Raw genomic sequence first — 20,334 nt, forward strand, 5'->3', positions numbered from 1 at the left:
AAATCAGACATTTTCAAAAGAATGAACCCCAGGATCTTTGCTGCTGAAGTAAGAACAGCCTGAATGACTGAGCCCTGTGTAAGTAAAGCCAAATTCTTCAGAGGTATTTACTTACTGTGTGGGAGTAATTTACTTCTCTCACTTATCAGAATATACTGAAAGAACATGTGGTTGAAAAACTCAAGGACATATAAAAAATAATTAATATACAAATTGAGTTTGAAACAAAATCTAGATTTTATTTTTATGAAATTCAATTCTGCCGTGAAGTGCCAGAGACACCACTTAGCACCTAATTCTGTCACCCCTTTTCATTCCAAGCTATTATTTTACTTCACAAATTATTCCATTACATCAAAAATAAAATTGATTAATTGAAGGAATAAGTACATACAGAAATCACCTTTCTAACCCCAGATTTCGGTGAAAACTTTTCATCTAAACGGTTCAACACAACAAAAGCAAATTTGACAGAATCAGGCACCTACATCTGGATATAAAATACTCAGTTTGTCAAAAACAGTAAACAAAGCTGTTCATGTCCTTTAGACCTTTAAGTACTTTAGGTCTGTATTTCTTCAGAGTTTGGCAGTCTTTTTTAGTAACGTGGGCTTACTAACAACGTTGGGATAAAATTTCAACAATTTGATAAGGAAGGGATGCATCTTATTTAAAAACAACAAAACAACACAAAAAACAATCCCACAACCCACAAATACTATTAATCTGATTTTTTTTTTTTTTTAAGTAAAACCGTACGACACAACATCTCAAAGGTGTTTTAAGTGCAATTGCTCTGCAGGTGGCAGTTCTGATGTATGACTGGAAAACAGTTGAAATAGTATGTAAGACAATTGAAAGACACTTTGCAAAAGTTACCAAAACTAAACCTTTTTTATCAGTGCACTTTTTGACTTTACACATTCATGCAGGCTGCGTTAGAGAAGGAATGGCTAACTCCAGATTCCACCCGTTTCCCTTCAAAAACACTCCTGCTCTCAGACCAGCTGCACTGGCCAAAGGTAACATGTCACAGAAACTTCTTACTCTTCAGTCTTTATTCATTCCTTAAGGATATGCTGTTCTGGGGTGATTAATACGACAATATATTGACTTGAAAAACACAATTACTTTTAGAAGTCTCAGACTTCCTCCTCATCCCCAAATGCAATTTTTCTTTTAGAGTTTCTTTCGTTTGCTTAGTTTTTTCTTTATTTTGGATTTATTTCAACACTTCACAGTAGCAGAAAAAACGATGATGTGCTTCATCTGTACATTTGGCAATGGATTAAAAATTGCTAGTTGACACACTACTTTAAAAATACTAAGATCTGCATTATATGACAACAGCTGAATGTTTTCAGAACAGCTAAAGGTCGTTGAACTGTGATGTCTGCTAGTTATTTGATAAACTTTGAAGTTTTAGCTTTTTGTTTTGGTAGGGTTTTCTCTTCTTGTTACAAGTGTAGTATTACTAATGTTTTATTTCCTACAATTAAAAGAAAGGAGTCTTGTAAATGTAAAATTCCTTATAGTTGGGGATGTTAAGTATAATTAAAATCACCTTTTTGCCCTGTTTAGTTAGTCGAAGGTAAGGTCTGTAATGGGCATATTACCATTAAGAGACCATTCTGTTATAGTAATACACTCTGCAAACCCTGATGCAGGTTTACCTGCACATTCTAAATTCAAACTTGCAGGAATCATCAACTTCTTTTTTTTTTTTTTTTTTTCTTTTTCTTTATTTAGAAGTATTCTAGGCCTTCAAATTCCGGTGAACATTCAACTAGTCTGCTGTTGTCGCCGCAAGAAGTTTGGCCGTGTGTTAACAGACCACATTCACACTCAGCAGAAAATATCCACTTTCATAGCAGGTAAGTTAACGAAAATATTTTTTTCATTATATTTAGTTCATTTAGATTTGACAAAAATCAAAAAGAGGAGAACTTGAGGCTATTTTCTGATACTTTTGCTACTTCCAGTTCATATGGTATTACTGGTGTTAAAAACATTTGCTTGTTGAAACCAAATATGTTACTTTCAGTTGTTATTTTTCATTCACTACCAGAATTAAGAATATAGGAATATACATGTGTATTTTAATTTATCTAGGTTTGACTGTAAATCATTAAAGTATGTTTTTTTTCACGTATATCAGAACATGGATGTTAAAATAGAGATTTGTAAGACTAGATAAAGATTAAAAGGGATTTCTTACACAGCTGCATTCTTTTGGAGAGAAAGGACTGAAATATGCTTCAAGTAATTGAAATGTAAACATTTCAAATTGATGGCAGACTTTTATTACTCTCCAAGATAAAGCCTTCCTGGAGTATTAAAATAGATTTTTTTTTTTTTTTTTTTTTTTAAATTATATCCAAGCTTCAAAAGTGCCTTTAAGAGGCACAAACAACTTGCAGAATAACGAAGGCTGCAAAATAGTCACCGAAGACCCCTCCTAATCTACCTACCTTTCAGTACTGCTCTTATACTTTGTTTTCAGATCAGGGAAGGAAACAGTATCACAGCTCTCTGACTGGAAGGAAAAAAATAAATTCTCATTCATGTCTGAAAAAGAAGCAAAAATATCAGAAGAATGGTATGTTAAGCTATTTTGCTAACAGTGACTTCCAGGAATAGGTACAGTATAGTTGGCTGTTGTTCCTTGCTTTTTTTAACTTTCACCTTTCATTAATCTGATTTTGACCAAAGTGAAAATTATTGTAATTACTTTTCCAAGCATCTGGGAGACCAGATTAATAAGCTATGATAATATTATAATAAGCCTTGCAGCTATCTGTGTAATTCAGAAAGTTTCATACCATGCATAAGTAGTACTTTACACTTGTATTATTTTTGAAAATACATTATACAAAATTATGCAGCTGGTATAATGTAATATATGTGAATTGTTTACTAAGTTATTGTTTTCCCCTAGGGGTTTTAAGGATATTTCTACCGCACAGCTAATGCTGAAGAGGGCCCATAAAATGAAGCCCAAAAAATATAGTAATAAAAATAGAGGTAAGTCAACATTTTAAAAATGGTTACATTGATGTAATGTTTCTAATCTTAAATCCCAAAATAGTGTCTCTGTTAAAAAGTTTGCTTGCACAAACATTCATTTGAACGAAAGTAGAGTGTGATTCAGTAAAAATAACTCAGTTTAAATGTCTGTGAAGTAATCAATTTGTTCCAGGGATAAAATATTCAGATTTATAAAAACATTCAACTGTTTTTTGAAGTTGAATATGACAGCTATGTTAAACAGACATTTTGGTTTTTTTTTTCATGTATCTCTTTTTCTAGAGGTGGAATTTATATTTCTGCATTTTGTACATCTTGTATTTTTCTCTTGAGGGAATCTCAGGCTAACATTATTGACTTATGTGAGAACTATTTATGAAAATGACAACTTGATACATCTGAAATTAAATCATATTTTCTGTATTAAATATTCAATGTGGAAACAGATAATGCTTATCCAGTTTCTCTGTAATTACCTTCTAGTTCTTCTCAGATACTTCTTATGTCAATGAATACTTATTGGAATCATCAACTGTTAATATGATATGCTAATAAAATGTTAATTGAATAGATTAATAAAAATATTAATAAAACACTGCTAATATAAGATACATTCAAATATGTAAGACCCTGGTGACAATGGGACCTAATGCTAAATGGTCTTTGGAAAGTGTACCCTTATTTATGTTTAAGTTTTTTTTTAATTCTATCACAATCTACAGTTAATTTTCCTCTTTCGTATAACTTTGCAGATCTCTTCTGTATTAAGTATTGAAAATATTGAAAACATTGAAAACAATTTTCCTCTTTGAAGAGGAAAAAAAATCAGCCTACAGATAAAATTTAAAAAGTGTTTATATACCTGTATATTTTTTTCTACTTTAAATGATGTGCCTCAGACATAATATGACAAAAAATATCTGTTTTAAAAAAAAGAGTGAGGGGGGGCAAGAGAGGCATGTAATCAACAACTGAAGCATTATTGTTAATGGAAAGGAGAAAAAATTAATAAGAAGCTAAAATGATTATATTTAAATCTTGATAGCTTCCCATGATGCCCTACCATGTTACCTAAAAAAAAAAAAAAAAAAAAAAAGTATCTCTTATGCAGCTATGTTTCTACATATGTTCCATTTGGTGGCCTCTGTATCATTTTTTTTAATGAATAGAGCTTACTAGGTTATATCATATTTTCTCCATATGCTCTTTGGTTCATATTAGTAGTAATTAACCTAGTCATAAATGTCTGATTGAGCGTATCAAATTTGCTATCCTATCTTTGTTGTAGTTTTAATGGATTTTTTGATATGTTTACATTCACTTTGTTCAGATTATTCAATGTGGTATATGTGTGTTGACCTTTTAATGTATCACTTGGAATATTTACAAAGTATATTAGTTTTTCAAAAATTGAATAAAAGTTTTGGGCAATGTTTTTGTAGGTTCAAATTTCCTCTTCTTGACACTACCTTGTATAAGACTTTCTTATCATTCTAACTATTGCATCAGGCACAAAAATAACCTGTATATATAATTTTCCTGTATAGAGTTCTCTGACAGTCATTAAAATAATTTTTTTTTTTCAGATAAGCAGAAAACATAATTTCCAGAACAAATAAATATGACTGAAAATATTGCACACTTGATCTCTTTTCAGTAAAAAGATTATCAAACCAACTACCCTTTCTCAAACAGCACACTGACAAAGTCAGTCCTTTTGGTCACTAAGGACCAAATAGACATTATCAATTAAAACAAGTTTTTTTTACCTTAAACTCATGCTAAAACTCATCTGTTGCCCTAAAAAGTAATCCTGATGGAAGATTCCCCATGTGAGAAGAATCTCCATGTATATAGTTGTGTTTTACATCAGCCACTTCTGAAGTGGTGAGAGCAACTCAGGGTCTTGTTGAGGGTCTGGTTGAACAGAGAGACTTTATAGGATTTAAGAGTGGATATACCTTATCGTGAGGCTTGCCAGCTCCAGATCAGGAAACTGCAACCAGATCCATTAGGCTGCCAGTATGTTTCTTGGATCTCTGTGCAGTACAGCTCATGCTAGAATACTTACAGAATACTTTATCTCCTACTAGAGAAAGAAAGAGAGAGAGTTCACCATCTTGGGCCACTGCTATGAGTTTAACCCTACCGAAGCAGGAATGCCATAAGAAACCTTATTCCTTTGAATATTTAAAAGCAGATTGAAATTCATCTGAATGTAGATGTCAGCATTATCTTTTAATGTTTCCAGATAAATTAGCGTCCTATCACCTTCATCTCCTCTGAAATGACCTTCGTCCATCTTCTGCGTACTGAACCTGCATATGAAATCTTGCAGCATTTATTTTTAATATTATTTCTGTTCCTTCTTTTGAATTTCCAGGTCCTCAGTGTTATAATTACAACTATTTCCATTTAACTTTCTGATTTAAAAGAATTGAAGGTATGCTAACTACAATAAAATAATTCTGTTAGTGATACAGATTTCTAACCACTAGAAAAAAAAGTAGCCAGCATCCACTTAGAAGTGTGGAATATAAGGTGTAAAAAAGCAATTTTCCGTGTTATATCCATTTCCTGTTACACATTTAACTTAAGAGTAGAATTTTAAGTTCTGATGAAAAGCAAAGCAAAGCAACAAGATCTAAAGGTTCTAGATACAAATAAATTAGAAGCTATTAACAAATACACCGGCAAAGTTTCAGGATCATTCCAAACATCTTTTATGTGCTACTGAGGTCTATCTGTGATAACAATCTCATTAGTTGCAGCACTGATGGCATTTTGTAGGAACAAATGACCTGTCAGAGGAGGCTTTCTGCTTCCATATGCTATCAAACTCCTTTGCCTTAGACCTGAGATTCACAAATGCAAGGTGTTAAATCAACCTCCATTCTGTGTGTTTTACAATTGCTCTTTAATATAGCCAGAATGTCTACTGGATTGGAACTCGGATTGGACAGTCATGAACAGCTTCAATTCTTAACATCCTTTTAATTCTCCATCTAAAATGTTTGTCTTCAAGTGCAATAGTGATGGGATTCATCTGGTTAATTACTGAAGTCCACATCTGAGTTAGTCATCTGAATTCCACCTTAAATGCTATTAATTTCCTCCTAAAACATAATTCAAAAACAGGCTACTTGACTCTCACTGTAAAAGCACTTATAGTTCTCCATTGCCTAGACACAAAACCTAGATTGACTGGCTGAAGCACAGAGTTAAACTGTAGGTATGTAGAAGTAACTGAGAAGTATCTTACCTCATATGTCTGGCCACGTAGCTTCTCAGTAGTGAAAAAAATATGGAAAATACTAGCAAGTGCACTGAATCCTGTGGTTTGTATTAAAAGGAAGAACTTAAAGTAACATAACCTTGTAATAAGAAATGATTCAGACAATGCTTATTTTGCAGTTGACCAGTCCCACCAACTTAATGCCTTAAGGCCTGTTCTGCCTTAATCCACTACAGTTATGTATGCTTGTTTACGTAGTTAAATAAAGTTGTGGGCTGTATTTTAACGACACCGAATGTGAGCTATGTCTGCTTCAACTATTTTTACTGTACGGTAAGATAGTACAAAAACTGTGGGCAAGAAACCAGAAGTTTTGCAGCCAAGTAAAACTGGCATAGTATCAGAAATATTCCTGTTTATCATGGGTGCATAAAATTCTATAGGAATTCTAATTAAAAAACTAAGTACAGCAGACATTAATGCACCTCACTGTGCTTAAATATTAAGTGCCTATGACTCAAAACAATCCTAGCTTCCTAAAGATGTCTTGGCACAACAGTACAGAATTTCTTGTTTAACTTTGAGTTTCCTTGATTCTGTGGATTTTATTTTAGCCTCTGAAAGTTAACTTATTTTTCTTTTAAGATGGCTAGAAGCCTTGTCTTGCTTTCAGCTTGTCTCTCCTACACTGCTCTATTACTTCTTGTTTAACCATTTCATCTCCAAAGGAAAACTTTCTTTGTGACTGGCAGCATGAGATTGAAATTCTTGCTGCCGCATAGGTAGAAAACCAAGAAAAAGTAAAAAGCAGCTGGAGTGGGCTTTGAATCCTAGAACCAGAGCACAATGATAAAGGTATTTCCTAGATATCAGCAAATATTTTTAGTTCTAGTTTAGAATTTAAGACAGCAATGTAATACTAATTAAAAACAAACAAACTAACAAAACAGAGCATATAAAATACTCAGCCCACCTCCCTCCAAACCCACAACCCCAGAACAGATGATCTGACTGTGCCGCATTGATCTGTTGAATTAACAACAATCAGAATAAATATCTGGGGGATATTATTATTCCTTGTTACACATTATGTAAATGACCATTGATCTATATTTTCTTAGTAGCAGAAAGAAAGCTACTTTTTTCGTGGTGTATTCCATGCCGCAGTATCATCTGGAAACTCCAACCATGGATGAGTTGGGGTTCTAATTGCTGTTCAATTATGGAAGAAAATGCGGTCTTTCTTCCAAATGAATTTACAAATTGAATTCTTATAGATAAGCATCTGTCACTGTGTGCTACTTTGATTTATCAGCTCTTTAAAGTTGGCACAGATATGTTTATATTTTTCTAATTACAGATATTGCCACAACAAAAATGAAAGACAAACATTTAATTTTTTCAGTTTCACATGTTATCAAGAAATTGTTTAGCAAATGTGCTGCCGTATCAGGCAGAAACTATTCCTTCCATATTGTTTCTATAACATTTATTGTGTTTGTCCAACTTATCTTCTATATTTGGAGTCAGCCAAGCAATGTGCATTAAATTACTTCTCTGGCACAGATCTTTGTCTAATAAGCCGCATTTAAATGAGTATGCCAGAATCCAAGAAGATATTTGTATCATTTTGAACTATTGGACTCTTTCACAGTTCTCTGTGTGAAATCTGAAACATTTGATTGCTTGTCATCAAAGCATACATGCAGTTCATTTCCCTAGCTCACTTAGAGACTGAAAAGCACTAGTATTATAAAATAATCTGTGTAATATTGCCTACATTTGGGACTATATAAAGAAAAGGACTCATTTTTAATAACAAAAGAGCTGTAGGCAATGGTTGAGGTGATCCAGGTAGATACAAATTCAACTAGTCTGGCACTGTGTTAAATCCCTGTAGATTATTTTGCAAAGACTCAAAGATAAATCTTCTGATAGAACGCTCTTAGAAGAACAATTTCCATCATTTCCCTCTCTTCCCTGCTCATGGACCTTCTTTATTGCTGATATCTTTGTGCATAAATAAATTTTTGAAAAATCTAGGTTGGCACTAATAGTTTCATGTGACTTCACGTGGAAGTCCTCGGTATAGTTTAACATTGGACTGGTTGGAGTTTTTATAGAATTGGATGGGAGGCTGGATTAAGGAAAGGTGACATTTTAAAAACATTTTGGAACAATTTGAATAGACCCACATAGGAAAAAGGTGTGTTATTTCAGGAATTATTTTAAGTTAATAAAAAAATCACATTTTGTCTTAAGATATTTTAATCAATTTTTCCACTTTGTCCTTGGTCTTCTATTAAAGAAAGACAGTGTTTTGTAACTAACATAAAGTTAGAAGTCTTTTAATCAACACTATACGGATCAACACTGTATGCTGGATGTTGGCAAAATTGCAATAAAAAAAATTATTCTGTACATTTTTATCTATGTATAGCACTCCTATGACTATGTATCTTACAAGTATAGAAAACACAATAGTAATTAATGCTTAAAATATTTTTATAACTTCTATTATTTAAAATGTCAGGGAGAACTTTTAAAATATAAGATATTACTATTTCAAGACATTTTATCGCAAATCTTACTGTCATCTACTGCCCCAAACATTTGCTACTCTGAAGGATACTAGGTTGCTCCAATTTTATTTTTGAATTGGGAGGCCAAAATAGGCTTACTTTATCCATCTCTGCAAAGTGAAAATACCCACAAACCCAGTAATCCAGTTTGTGAATAAAGTGAACCCATTGTCAGAATCATTCTAATAATCAAACCTTTAAAACTAATTGAGCTAATCATTATTTATTGTGCTTCTTGGGTCATTTAATTGAATTTATAATTAGTAAAAGTGGATTAAAGTTACTTTAAATCCGGCATCCTCTGGGTTATGCTGGAAGCTATAATCATCATAGAACAAGATGAGAGAGGTTCTTCCAGTCAATTTGAGATAACCAAGTGGAAGGTATCGCTGATTCTGCCTTCAGAAGAAGGCATGGCCTAAATTACTTCCATCCATGTTTTCGATGATTCCATCATTAGTCAAGTTTGCTGCTTTGTGTGAAGGTAGCACCATTAAGAACATTCAAATGCTGCTGCAGTGTGGGCTGACCAAGAACATAGCATTTTGACAATGTTTTGCCAATGCGTTATCTCTTATAGTATCCACACACCATTAGAGATCTTCTCCAGGCTTATAAGGCGAAGATACAGTCAGCATCATCTTGCTTGTGTCAAGAGAGCATTCTCTGAGGAAAAGTGGAGCTCATAGGATCCCTTTATGTTCCATTAATTTGTAGCTGAAACATCTACTGCAAATATAGAGACCTAGCAAAAATCCAAACAAACAAACAACAAACAAACCCACCACACACACCAAAACCCCTAAAACACTGACTTAACAAGGCATTCTGATCCTTTTTTCTGTACATAAGGAAACAAACAAACAAACAAAAGGTGGTACTTTTTTACTGCAGTATTATATAATAGATGCTCTTATAAACTCATTGAATAAACACGAACGGGGTCATGTAACAAGCTCAAAATGAAGCAGCAGATATAAATAGTCATGTAAACTTTGTCTGTCTGAATGTTCTTTGAGTCTTTCCATGTCTTCTGTTTTCCTGCTCTATCCATTCTGGCACTGTCTCATATTCATTTTTGCTATATTTGCATTCTTTGTGAAAATTATAACTTTTCCTTGTCATATGTACTTTCTTGCTAAGTTCTATTGTTGTTTTCCCACTTTGTTCTTATTAATTTCTACCCTTTTCTGATAGCTTGCAGTCACCTTTGTAAACAAATCTCTTCTGCCTTGTTGTTTCTCAGATAATCCTGAGGGTGCATTTGTCTGGTTGTGCTGTTGTTTTCTTCTTTTAACCATGTGAAATATACTTCTTTGATTTTTCCTTTAAAAAATCATGTTATACATGTTATCATGCTCAGTGTTGTATCTGCAAAATCTTATATTTTGCTCATCACTATGTATCTGCTTTTCTGTCTACATTCTTCTCAGTCTTTTTTTTCTTTCTTAAATAACTTCCTGCTTTATTCTTTCTAACCCACTGTTTCCCATAAACTCATACTTTCCTCCCGTGCCAAGCAAACAATTCTTTCTCCACATAAGAAATAATGCAAGAAAATCACCTTTCCTGACTTGAGTGGGTTTGCATTAGTTTAGATTTTGTTAATTAGACTTTGGGTTTTTCCAGTCTAGAAACAGGTATGATCTAGATTTACGAACAATTCTGTGCTTATCTTTGCTTCTTTGCAAAGATTTCCAAATAGCTGTTATGAAACTAATCAAGAATTCATACTGTGGCATATAGATGAATCTATAGACTTTGGGAGTATTTTTAATTTCAATAAGGATGACACAAGGATGTGCAAGTTCAGCTTCAAAAAATAAACTGCCTCCTGTTAACATTTTTAGGTATAAATGACTTTATTTAGACAACTGAATAATTCTGAACCAAAGCTTTTAGAAGCAGTGTTTGCCATATATTTTGTCAATATTTCTGCTTTAATTTCAAGCTTTTAAACCAGATTTTTAAAATATTTTGTGCAAATATATGCTTCAGAATTTATTTTTGTTATAATTTGGAGATGAGCTAGCTAAAAGATCAACAGTGTTAAAGCCCTGCAAAATAATGCCTTTGATTCTCAGTTACGCATATATTTACGTTGCTTTATTTTAGAAAGTGTAATCCTTTGTGAATATAAAGCCAACTTTTAAAGGTATTTTCATTTATTAAGTGGCTAAAAGGTGAAAAGCTGCTTGAAGGAATGAATGAGCTGGGTCAGACCTTTGATTTTAACTTATTCTTGTCATCTAGACCCAGCTGTGCGCCTGGCGTTGTTCAAAAACAATGAAAATAAACATCTCCATGTGAAACCACCAAGGAGGACACAGCCTATAAATGCTGGTTGCTTTGAAGGTATGTACAAATATTTCACTTTATCTCTATGCATATAAGCGTATGTATCTTGTAATGTCTTCTAAGCAAGCCTACTTGAAATGTAAAACAATATGCACAAATAGAAGGCAGGAATTTCAGGCCCTTATCTGTTCGTGGATATCTCAAGTTACAGCAGTGAAACATTTCAACTTCAATTAATTGAGGAGGGCATGGGGTGCTGCTAGAGATTAATTCATAATTAACTGGTACCTAATTTATTTACTTTTTATCAAATCTTCATCATAAAACACATTAAAACATGTCACAGAGGTATAGAATACAAAGCGTTAGAATAAAATTCTATAAATGAAATACCACTTCAAATTCTTCATCTCATTGTCACCTTTTCTCAAGCTAATGATTAATTCCTGAGAACTCTTAATATGTTTTTCAGAATCTACTTTCATAAATATTCCCCAAAAACCCACCATTTGACAGAAGACGAGAAAATAATCTTCAGCATGTAAATATAAAATTTGCTTTCCAAAAAAAAAATTTAAATACCGATGTAGCTGTTTTACTGTTGAAATTTATGCTAAAACTGCTTGATTTCAATACTATCAGAATAAGGTCAAGTCTATTTAAAATATTCTAGTGGTAAGAAACTGAGGATCTCCTAAGGCATTGTTTTCAGATTGTTTCGATTCCTTCTGCAACTCAGTAGCTTGCTCAGAATGTTTTCACCTCTGTCTTTTTATCTGTTTTCAAGACCTACCCAAATGCTATCTGATTTATTCCAAATCACACAAAGTAAAATTAAAAATAAGAATACTATATTAACATTCACTGAATGGGGATAGAAATTAGAACCTGAGACAGGCGTGCAACCATCTGAGTATACATGAACTGCAATTCATTCAATTAACTTAGTTACATGAAAGTCCAGATTTGCCTTGTATTCATGAGCCCATGCTCAGATTTGGTTGGAAACAATTCTTGGTGAATTCTAAAGAGAAAAAATGTTTGTGCCATTATATGCCTTGGATGCAGGCATTAATTTACCTAGAATATAGAGTTTCTGTGTATACTGTGCCAGATTTTCTTTTCCCAGTGTCTTATATGTGTTCCTGTGGATGTGTCATATGCTGAAGAAATAGGACATGCAGACTGCCTGCAAAACACTGGATGCCAAAAGCCTACAAGCAGTCGTGTGAATGTTCATAACCCAGTCAAAGAGATCAGCTTGATCCCAGGCTCAGTACCCTAAAGTCAGTGTAGGTTTAGCCTAGCTTTTCTGCCACCGATTTGTCTGTTCCTGCCTGGAGACATTTATCTTTTCCTGCCTGGTATTTTGGAAAACAAATGTACACATCCTAAATACTGCTGAAATCGGTTTTAAATACATGGAGATAAGGCATCGTAGCAGATTAGATGTCAAAAGGCAAGCACCTAGTGGCACTCTTGTTTATCTTTCATGCCAAGAACCATTGTACTCCTTTGGCCAGATAATAAACTGAGGGTTTTTTTTTCAGCAATTGGCTACTTAAATGCAATCTGCTGAGCCTTCAAGAAGAGGAGCAATAATCTTCTGCTTGACCAGAACATTAAAATGTCCTTCTACTTGAAGCATTGCTACTTCAGGTGGTGTGGCCAAAAAACGCTAGGGTGTGCATTAGAACCCAGAGTGCAGCACAGAGCGTTTATTTACATGTATGTGGGATACCGTCAGACAGAACTAAGAGTTTCTAAATTTAGAATCTGGTAACTCTTCATGGGTTATCTACGACAAAGCAAAGCACTTGCATGATAACTTCACAGAGTTGTGTTATCAGTCATTTCTTCCCTCACTCACAGAAAAGCTTGTTTCCCATTTCCCCTCTCTCACCTTTTGACCATTTCTTCCTCTTTTGCCTGGAATCGATTTCTTTGGGTCTGTTCTGCAGTGGGAGTTCTTTCTTTAACAAGAAGGTGGAATGTTTTCACTCTGTATCCATAAATCTTGTAGACACTGTATTTTAAGTCAAGAGGGAACACAGACTAGTCCATTGCATGGTGGAAATAAACTTCCTCCATTCAAGCCCTTTTGCGTTCACAGACTGCTAGTCAGTGCTCTGGTAGAAAATTTAAACTCCTATCCATCTCCTTCATAAACCACTAAATAAATCTAACCCACACACACATTCTAAATATTCCTGCTTTATTTCTTTAAATTGGGAAATGGAGGGAGAAACCATAGCATCAACAGCAAGAACACATGTGTTATCTGTTAAATAACAGAATCGCTACTTTTGAAAGGGGATGCCCTCGGAAGTGAAACAATTAGAATGGTTTTAGATTTTCAAACTGGAACACATCATGGCAGTGAATACATAAGAGGTAATCTGATTAAAATGTATTATGAATATCTTTTATCTTCATTGTGTCTTTAGTTTCTGTTTAAAAATACAAATAATACAAAAAGGAAAAAAATATGAGGTATAAAAATAGAGAGTGAAAAGGAATTAGCTTAATATCTGATGATTGTGTGTTTCTTAGATAAAGGTTATATTTTGTCATAATTTGCCTTCTCATATAAGCTACTGCGTCATACCAACAGTGTTGTATCATGCAATGTCTGTAAAGGAATACCTAAACATAGTGAGTACACAGTGTTGATGCAATCCTGTTACAAAAGTTGTGATAAGCTGATATGCAAAATGTTCAAATCCATTTTTCAAAACTTATACGTAACTTTAATCTCATAGGACAATTCGTAAATCTCTAATTTGACATACACGTTGTAGGAAAGTATATTTCCAAAACTTGAATGACATCATATTTTTTTTCTGAAATTTTAGAAGAGTCATCATACTTTACTCATTGATGTTAGAAAAATCCCCACAATGGACCATTATTTCACATTTGTATCACAATAGCACACAGAAGTTAGCCAGAGACAAACCCCTTTGTACTACATGCTTCATCAACGGCATGAGGAAACTTTCCAGCAGACAAGAACCTACCTCTTTAAAACACAAGCAACATGTGAAGGAGGGACAAACCACGGGAGTATAATTAAATGTCTGTTAATGTATGTGTGTGTGTGTGTGTATGTGTATGTGCCAACACATATGCGTACAACACGTGTGTATACACACACAAATATATATGCATGTATCAAGAGTATAAGTAGGTATAGGAATTCAATAAGCATATCCCTTATTTTTTTTATTTATATATTTTGAAAGGAAAGTAAATTCTGAACTGGTGTAATTTGTAGTACCAATATGCATTTTGTAATCCAAGTACTTCCTGTCTAGATGCTGTTTCAGTTTATTTCAAATTTTTTTAATGTATGTGGTTATTGCATAACACAGATTCATTGAAACTATTATTGAAATAAATAATATCTTTGAATCATAATTATATATTGTGACTATAACTTTAGAAGGTTGTGCAGTAAACGACAGAATATGCGAGTGTAAATATGTGTTTGCTGCTTCTCTTAAGAAACTATAGCCTGATCAAAAACCTGAAGACGGATGAAAACCTGACTTAATGTACTTACACTTCTGATTATTTCCTGGACATTTCTTGGGATTATGTATATTACAGTGCTTTTTGTGTGATAGGGTTATGCTTCCAGCATGGTTGTTGAATTTCAGTTAGTGCTAGTTAGTCAACAAACAAAATATGTCTGCTTACTATTTTAATGAACATTCTTGGAGTTTTCTGTGTTTAATAGATTGTGACATTTCAAAGATCTCAAAATTTTGGAAATGTTATAAGGAACACAGATAATTTTCATAGTTTCCTATTTTTCAGCAAAGTGTATTTTTAGAAGCTTTAATACTACTTCTCCTCTTGTTGTCTGGAGGCTATTTCAGTTGTTGATTTAGTGTAAAATAGTCTTGATCATTTTGGATAAAGTAGATCAGGAAGTGAAGAAGATTCTATCCTTGATTCCTTCTTTTTCGAGAAGTTCCAGTTAGTCCTGGCCTCACATCTAACAGATTATCTCTGCTAGCTGTGGGTCTATAATTACAGGGTCTGTAATTTCATTTACACAGAGGAAGGATACCTGCTTTCCCAATCAGGTACTGGTACAGCAGCTCAAAAGTAAAGAAGGAGCCCCAAGGCCTAGCACATTGTTTTGCTACAAGCTTTGGGAACGGTATTATGTCTTCTGTGGTCCTCTTTTATCCATCTGCTGCAACAATTTTAGTGGGTTATCCAAATAATTTTTATTCAGTGGAATGAGATAGTTTCCAATCTGTACAGCAAGTTGGAAGAATGCAGTAGATCAGCTGAGAGTCCAATCAAACAATCCAAGTATTATTTGGGTATGATTCACTAAATTTATCAAAATATAATAGACTGGGATCTAATTAATTATGTAGACTAGGTGACTTATTGGCATATATGGTCTATTAATTTTTAGTTGTATCCATATCTATATCCATTGGTGGCAGATCTAAACCATACCCTTCAAAGAAGTGGAAACAATACAACTTGACTTCACTCAGGAACGTTCACAATGACCAGTGCCAGGAACCTTAACTATATTAAAAATACATTGGACTACATTGTCAAGATATGTTTGCTGTAGTTTGGGAACATATAGTTCTAGTTGGCTGTACTGTATTTCCTGTCATTTTATGGTCATTGGTGACTAAAGAAAATGTAATGGGTATAATGTTAAGACAGATTTCACTAATAAAAATTTGATAATGAACATATTATGCTTTCTCAGGTGGCTTTTGATTATGGAAATATTTATTAATTTCTCTTTAAATTGTCAGTAGAAATAACATTTATTTTTCATATTGGAACAAGAATAAGAGGCAAAATGATCTTGTCATTATGTCATATGACTGGAGGATAAATATCAAGTATCTCTTTAAAGTTGTCTGTTTTCCAGCTTTCTGATAGTTCACAATGATGAAACTCCTTGTAGTCTCAAAAGAAAAATGTTGCAAAACATTCTTATAGATTATTATTCCTACTGCTAATTAAAAATGTGAACTTGAGACTTTGGAAAGTGGTAATTTAAAGTTAATAATGTGAGCTCATTAAAATATTGTTACATAATCATCAAGATAGTTTCTTAGGTTTTCTGTGTTAGGAAATGTGAATACATTGAAGAAAAAATATATATGGTAATTAAATAGACTTTTTGTTGATTTGAATCACTTGATTCTTTTAAATATCTGCATGAGAGTTAAGACAAGGTACTGAAAATAGTATGCTAATATTAATATTTTTCTGTACTTTCAATATTTTTTTGTTTCTTACTTAAAAGCATTTAAAAAGACATTGAACTGTAGCTAATACTTTGTGCTAGCTGATTTCCTCTTTTAGAAATTAGCTATTTTTAATGGCAAAATATATGTGGCATCAGCTCCCAGGAAGAGTATTTTTTGTGAGGATCCATTTCTAAATAAAGTCATTTTTTATTGAGCAGTGGTCTGAAAAGGACTAATAACCACATTCTAAATCTGGCCTTGCTGCAATTCTACTAGCTGAATTGCCATCTTTACAGTAAAATGCGTTTATTACATATCTCCCAGGCTTTAAGTTTGTATGCCACATTAGGGATGCAGTTTCTAAACCATACATAACTGACAAAGATGACAGAATAATGCATTTCTAGGGAATATAAGATCTTACCTGAAATGTGATGAAAATACATTATAGAAACCTGTAGTGTGTGGGGGAAGCTGTCTTTTAAAATCTGAATTCTGTGACTTTGTTTCTTATTATTTAGTTTGAGCTCACAAAACAGAACTCTCACATTGAAATATTTTCTCATTTTAAGGAATTAATGGCTCTCCACCAGCCCTTTAACATGTAAAATGAGTAGGTTACTTGTGTCCAGTACATCCAAAAAGAGCCAGGATAAAATAAACATAAGGAGTTGGATATCTTGGAAAAAATCTGTCATGGGTTTGGGTTAATCATCTCCAGAAGAAATTCAACTTGATGCCTGAAATGTAAGACTTCTTGGAGAAAGCAGTAAAGCCTGAGGCAGTGTTGATCTGAAGGAGTGCTCTCCATGGGTCAGAGCTGCTCTGCTGGCAGAGTGCAAACCCAGTTCACAACAGCGGTGTGCGGAAAAGTTGTAAAAGACTGCAGGGGCCTTACAGTGCACGCACTCAAGCTTCAGTTACATAGTTCTAGTGGTCCAGTTTCTTACTATAAAATAAAAGTAAAAAATAAAATCTGTGCCTAATTTTCTAACCTCCTGTAGGATTTTTTCAGTATTTGTGGAATGAAGCAATCCTGAAATTACGGTATATGTTTAAAAATAAATGTGTAAAACAACATTTCTGTGCATTTATGCAGTGAATATTTATAAATTATCTAGACATTTGACATTTTTGGTAATATTCTTTCTTTTCACATTCAGTTAAAAAAAAAAAAAAGGATTTTCTGTTTGCCTAACGATCCCAAACAGGAGGTGTTTGCCATAGGTACATGCAAAATTAATATGATGGATTATTACTGTGTTTCTAGTCTTTAGGGTTTCTGTATTCACATTTTGACCACATATTTCACCTGCCTGTATATTATCTTTGTTCATGTATCCATTGTTTTGCAGACTGTTGTAGCTGGTGGTGGTATCAGGACTTCATGAGTGCATCAGACTTAAACATGGTCTCTGAGCTAACAAAATTCCAAAACTTGGATTTTATACAACACGTAGTGTATCGACTGTGCTTCCACAGCACAGTGGTTTACCAATCTTTTACCTAAAAGGAACTTTGTGTAAGAACAACAACAACAAAAAGTCTTACTGGTTTTTGCTAATAACTACCGAAGGATGACTTCAGTGGGAAAGAGATTTCACCCCAAATGTTGTCAGATGTTGAAAATTAGTGTCTCTCATTGTCGAATAAGGTAATAAAATAGTTCAGCTAGTTTTATTTGCAGCTTCTGAGATTCTACATCTCTTGTTTCACCTTTCCTTGACATTCATGTCTAAAAGCTAGGTGGTGCAGATATCTGCATTTCAACCAACATATACATAAACTAGTTTATTCCATGTTCGAGCTTTTAATACTACGTAAGGCAATCATTTTGGATGAATAGACCCCTGAGTACCGAAGCATTTCAAATCCTTTTTCGTTTGACCATTCAGTGACCTGATAACTATTTCCTGTCCCTAAGTAAGGTTGTGACCCAGGTCTTAGAGTGCAAAAGACAGATAATTTTAGCAACAAGTTAAATCCAAATGGATTTGGTTGGAGGGGGTAAAGGAGAATAGATTTGGATAAATTCCTCTGAAATAAAATGTTGCAGCACTTGGATTTAGTAAGTCTAGTTAAAACTAATTGTTGAATTTGTTGCCCTTTGTTTGGATGCCTGGGGACTGTAGTCAGTATTGGGGTGGTTTGTTTGTTTGCTTTGCTTTTACTGAACAATGCCCAATACTCTTTTTACACTTCAAAAAAGCAATTGCTAATGAAGAGGTCATTAAAAGTGCACTTTCAGATATATTCTAAGCATTTTCCAAACTATTTCAATCATTAAAATCATATTGGTATGCAAATGCTATTTTAACGTAGGCCGCAGAAAGTGTATAGTCTGTATCTATAAAAGTATCATGAATGCGTTTCAGAAATGCTCATCTTGCAAAAGAATTTCCATTTGGTATGGGTAAAAGAGCAAGGAATAAGTTTCATGTAATACATAAAATAGTATGTATGGAAGACTTAGGTGATTTTACAAGCAACTGCAAGTCAAGTAACTGAAATATTTTAATAAGAATGTACAATCGGGCAGTGATATCTGTATAACTTCTATGCTGTTATTTCTATGATATTCATCTTCCAACTTCATAGCTTTACAGTTCACTTCTTACCATGTGCAACACAGAAACATTCTAGCAGTTGTTTGAAATGAGTAGGTTTGTGTTGTTTTGATGTATGAACTGCAGATATTTTACCTGGCTTACATGTATAAAAAAGGTAGAAATACTGAATTTTCCAGTTATTTTATATATTTTTTTCTCATATTCCTAAGAAAGGCTGCACAGAGAGATAATATTTTTGAATAAAATTCTATTCACATGACAGTCTAGAATAGTTCTTCCTTAGCAGGTTTATTGTCAGGTTAATTAATCCAACATGGTTATAATTTCATAATTGCTACATTAGTAGAATCATTTAGATAACCCAGGCCAGGTAACGAGATAAAGAAATCCAAGTAGCCAGACAAAAGAACAACTTAATTTCACTTTTGCAGTCATCATTAAGCAAGGAGATTGTTAACAACTTCATTTTTTTTAAATGATTTCTAAATGCAGATTCAGTATCAGGCTTACTAAGAAATTGACTGTGGAAAGACATTTCCCTAGAGCTTTTGCATGCGCATTGTTTTCTAATATGAAACAATCTTAGCAATTTTCAGTTTCTGAAGAGGCCAGGGATATATTTTCTCAAAGGTAGAATTTACCTTTTTAAAATGGGGAATTTAGACACTACTGTGTATTTCAAACTTAAATTTACTGACAATCTGCTTTAGTGGCTGATCTATATTTTGTAATTGAGAAATTCGTAGTGATTGTAAAAAGAAAGGAAGCTATGTGCTACTAAGGCAGAAAGTTCTGATTTAACCTACCAATGACCTGGCTTTGTTTGTTCAGATGACAGTTCTAAAAGTGTGCAGAGAATATTCCCTTTTAATACAGTTATTTGCCGCAAGCTGTGACCTTGCTGCCTGTCAGGGAGCAGGTCTGAATTGGCCCTTTCTCTGATATCGTGACATTGCTTCTGTTGCCTCGATTGTGACCTCTGATTGCATGATACCCCTGAGAGTTCAATTTAATAAGCATGACTCCTGACTCTTAGCCAGGTCTGCCTTCTTAGGTTTTGTCAGACTCTACTTGTAGTCTGGTCTACATATGCTAAAACACTGCATAGGCTGTCATCATACCATGTGAGTTGTGTGCACCGCATTCAAAATTCTCTTTCAAAGATCTTTCATATATTGCAAATGGAAATATTGATAAAAGCTTACTTGGAATAAGTTTTAAAAGTTGCTTCTTCCACAGTTATGCTTGCTTGGGATTTTGGGGTTTCATACCTTTGTACAAGTAGTTAATATTATATCGCTATATTAGTAAGCATGCATATTATTCATGCATCATGCAAATTCCTGAATTTAGTTTTGTGGGGTGTTTTTTATTTCTCT

The 20,334-nt window shown here is 33.6% G+C and overlaps 1 protein-coding gene across 8 annotated transcripts in view; it reads left to right on the forward strand.

Annotated features, from left to right (window-relative positions):
* The window catches only part of LRRIQ1 (leucine rich repeats and IQ motif containing 1), a 110,383-nt gene that overhangs the window by 56,599 nt on the left and 33,450 nt on the right, over positions 1–20,334 (forward strand). For 4 of the 8 annotated variants that reach the window (XM_071799659.1, XM_071799665.1, XM_071799670.1 and 1 more), the window contains exons 19-23: positions 933–1,022; positions 1,750–1,874; positions 2,504–2,599; positions 2,939–3,024; positions 11,098–11,199. In XM_071799659.1, coding sequence (XP_071655760.1) covers positions 933–1,022; positions 1,750–1,874; positions 2,504–2,599; positions 2,939–3,024; positions 11,098–11,199 — 499 coding nt within the window. Of the gene's footprint in view, positions 1–932; positions 1,023–1,749; positions 1,875–2,503; positions 2,600–2,938; positions 3,025–3,779; positions 4,079–11,097; positions 11,200–12,692; positions 13,971–13,997; positions 15,875–20,334 lie in introns of those variants that run through there. The other 4 variants (XM_071799677.1, XM_071799675.1, XM_065846802.2 and 1 more) reach the window with 4 other exon arrangements.

The sequence above is a fragment of the Patagioenas fasciata genome, chromosome 1 (genome assembly GCF_037038585.1).
Source record: "Patagioenas fasciata isolate bPatFas1 chromosome 1, bPatFas1.hap1, whole genome shotgun sequence".
NCBI lineage: Eukaryota > Metazoa > Chordata > Aves > Columbiformes > Columbidae > Patagioenas > Patagioenas fasciata.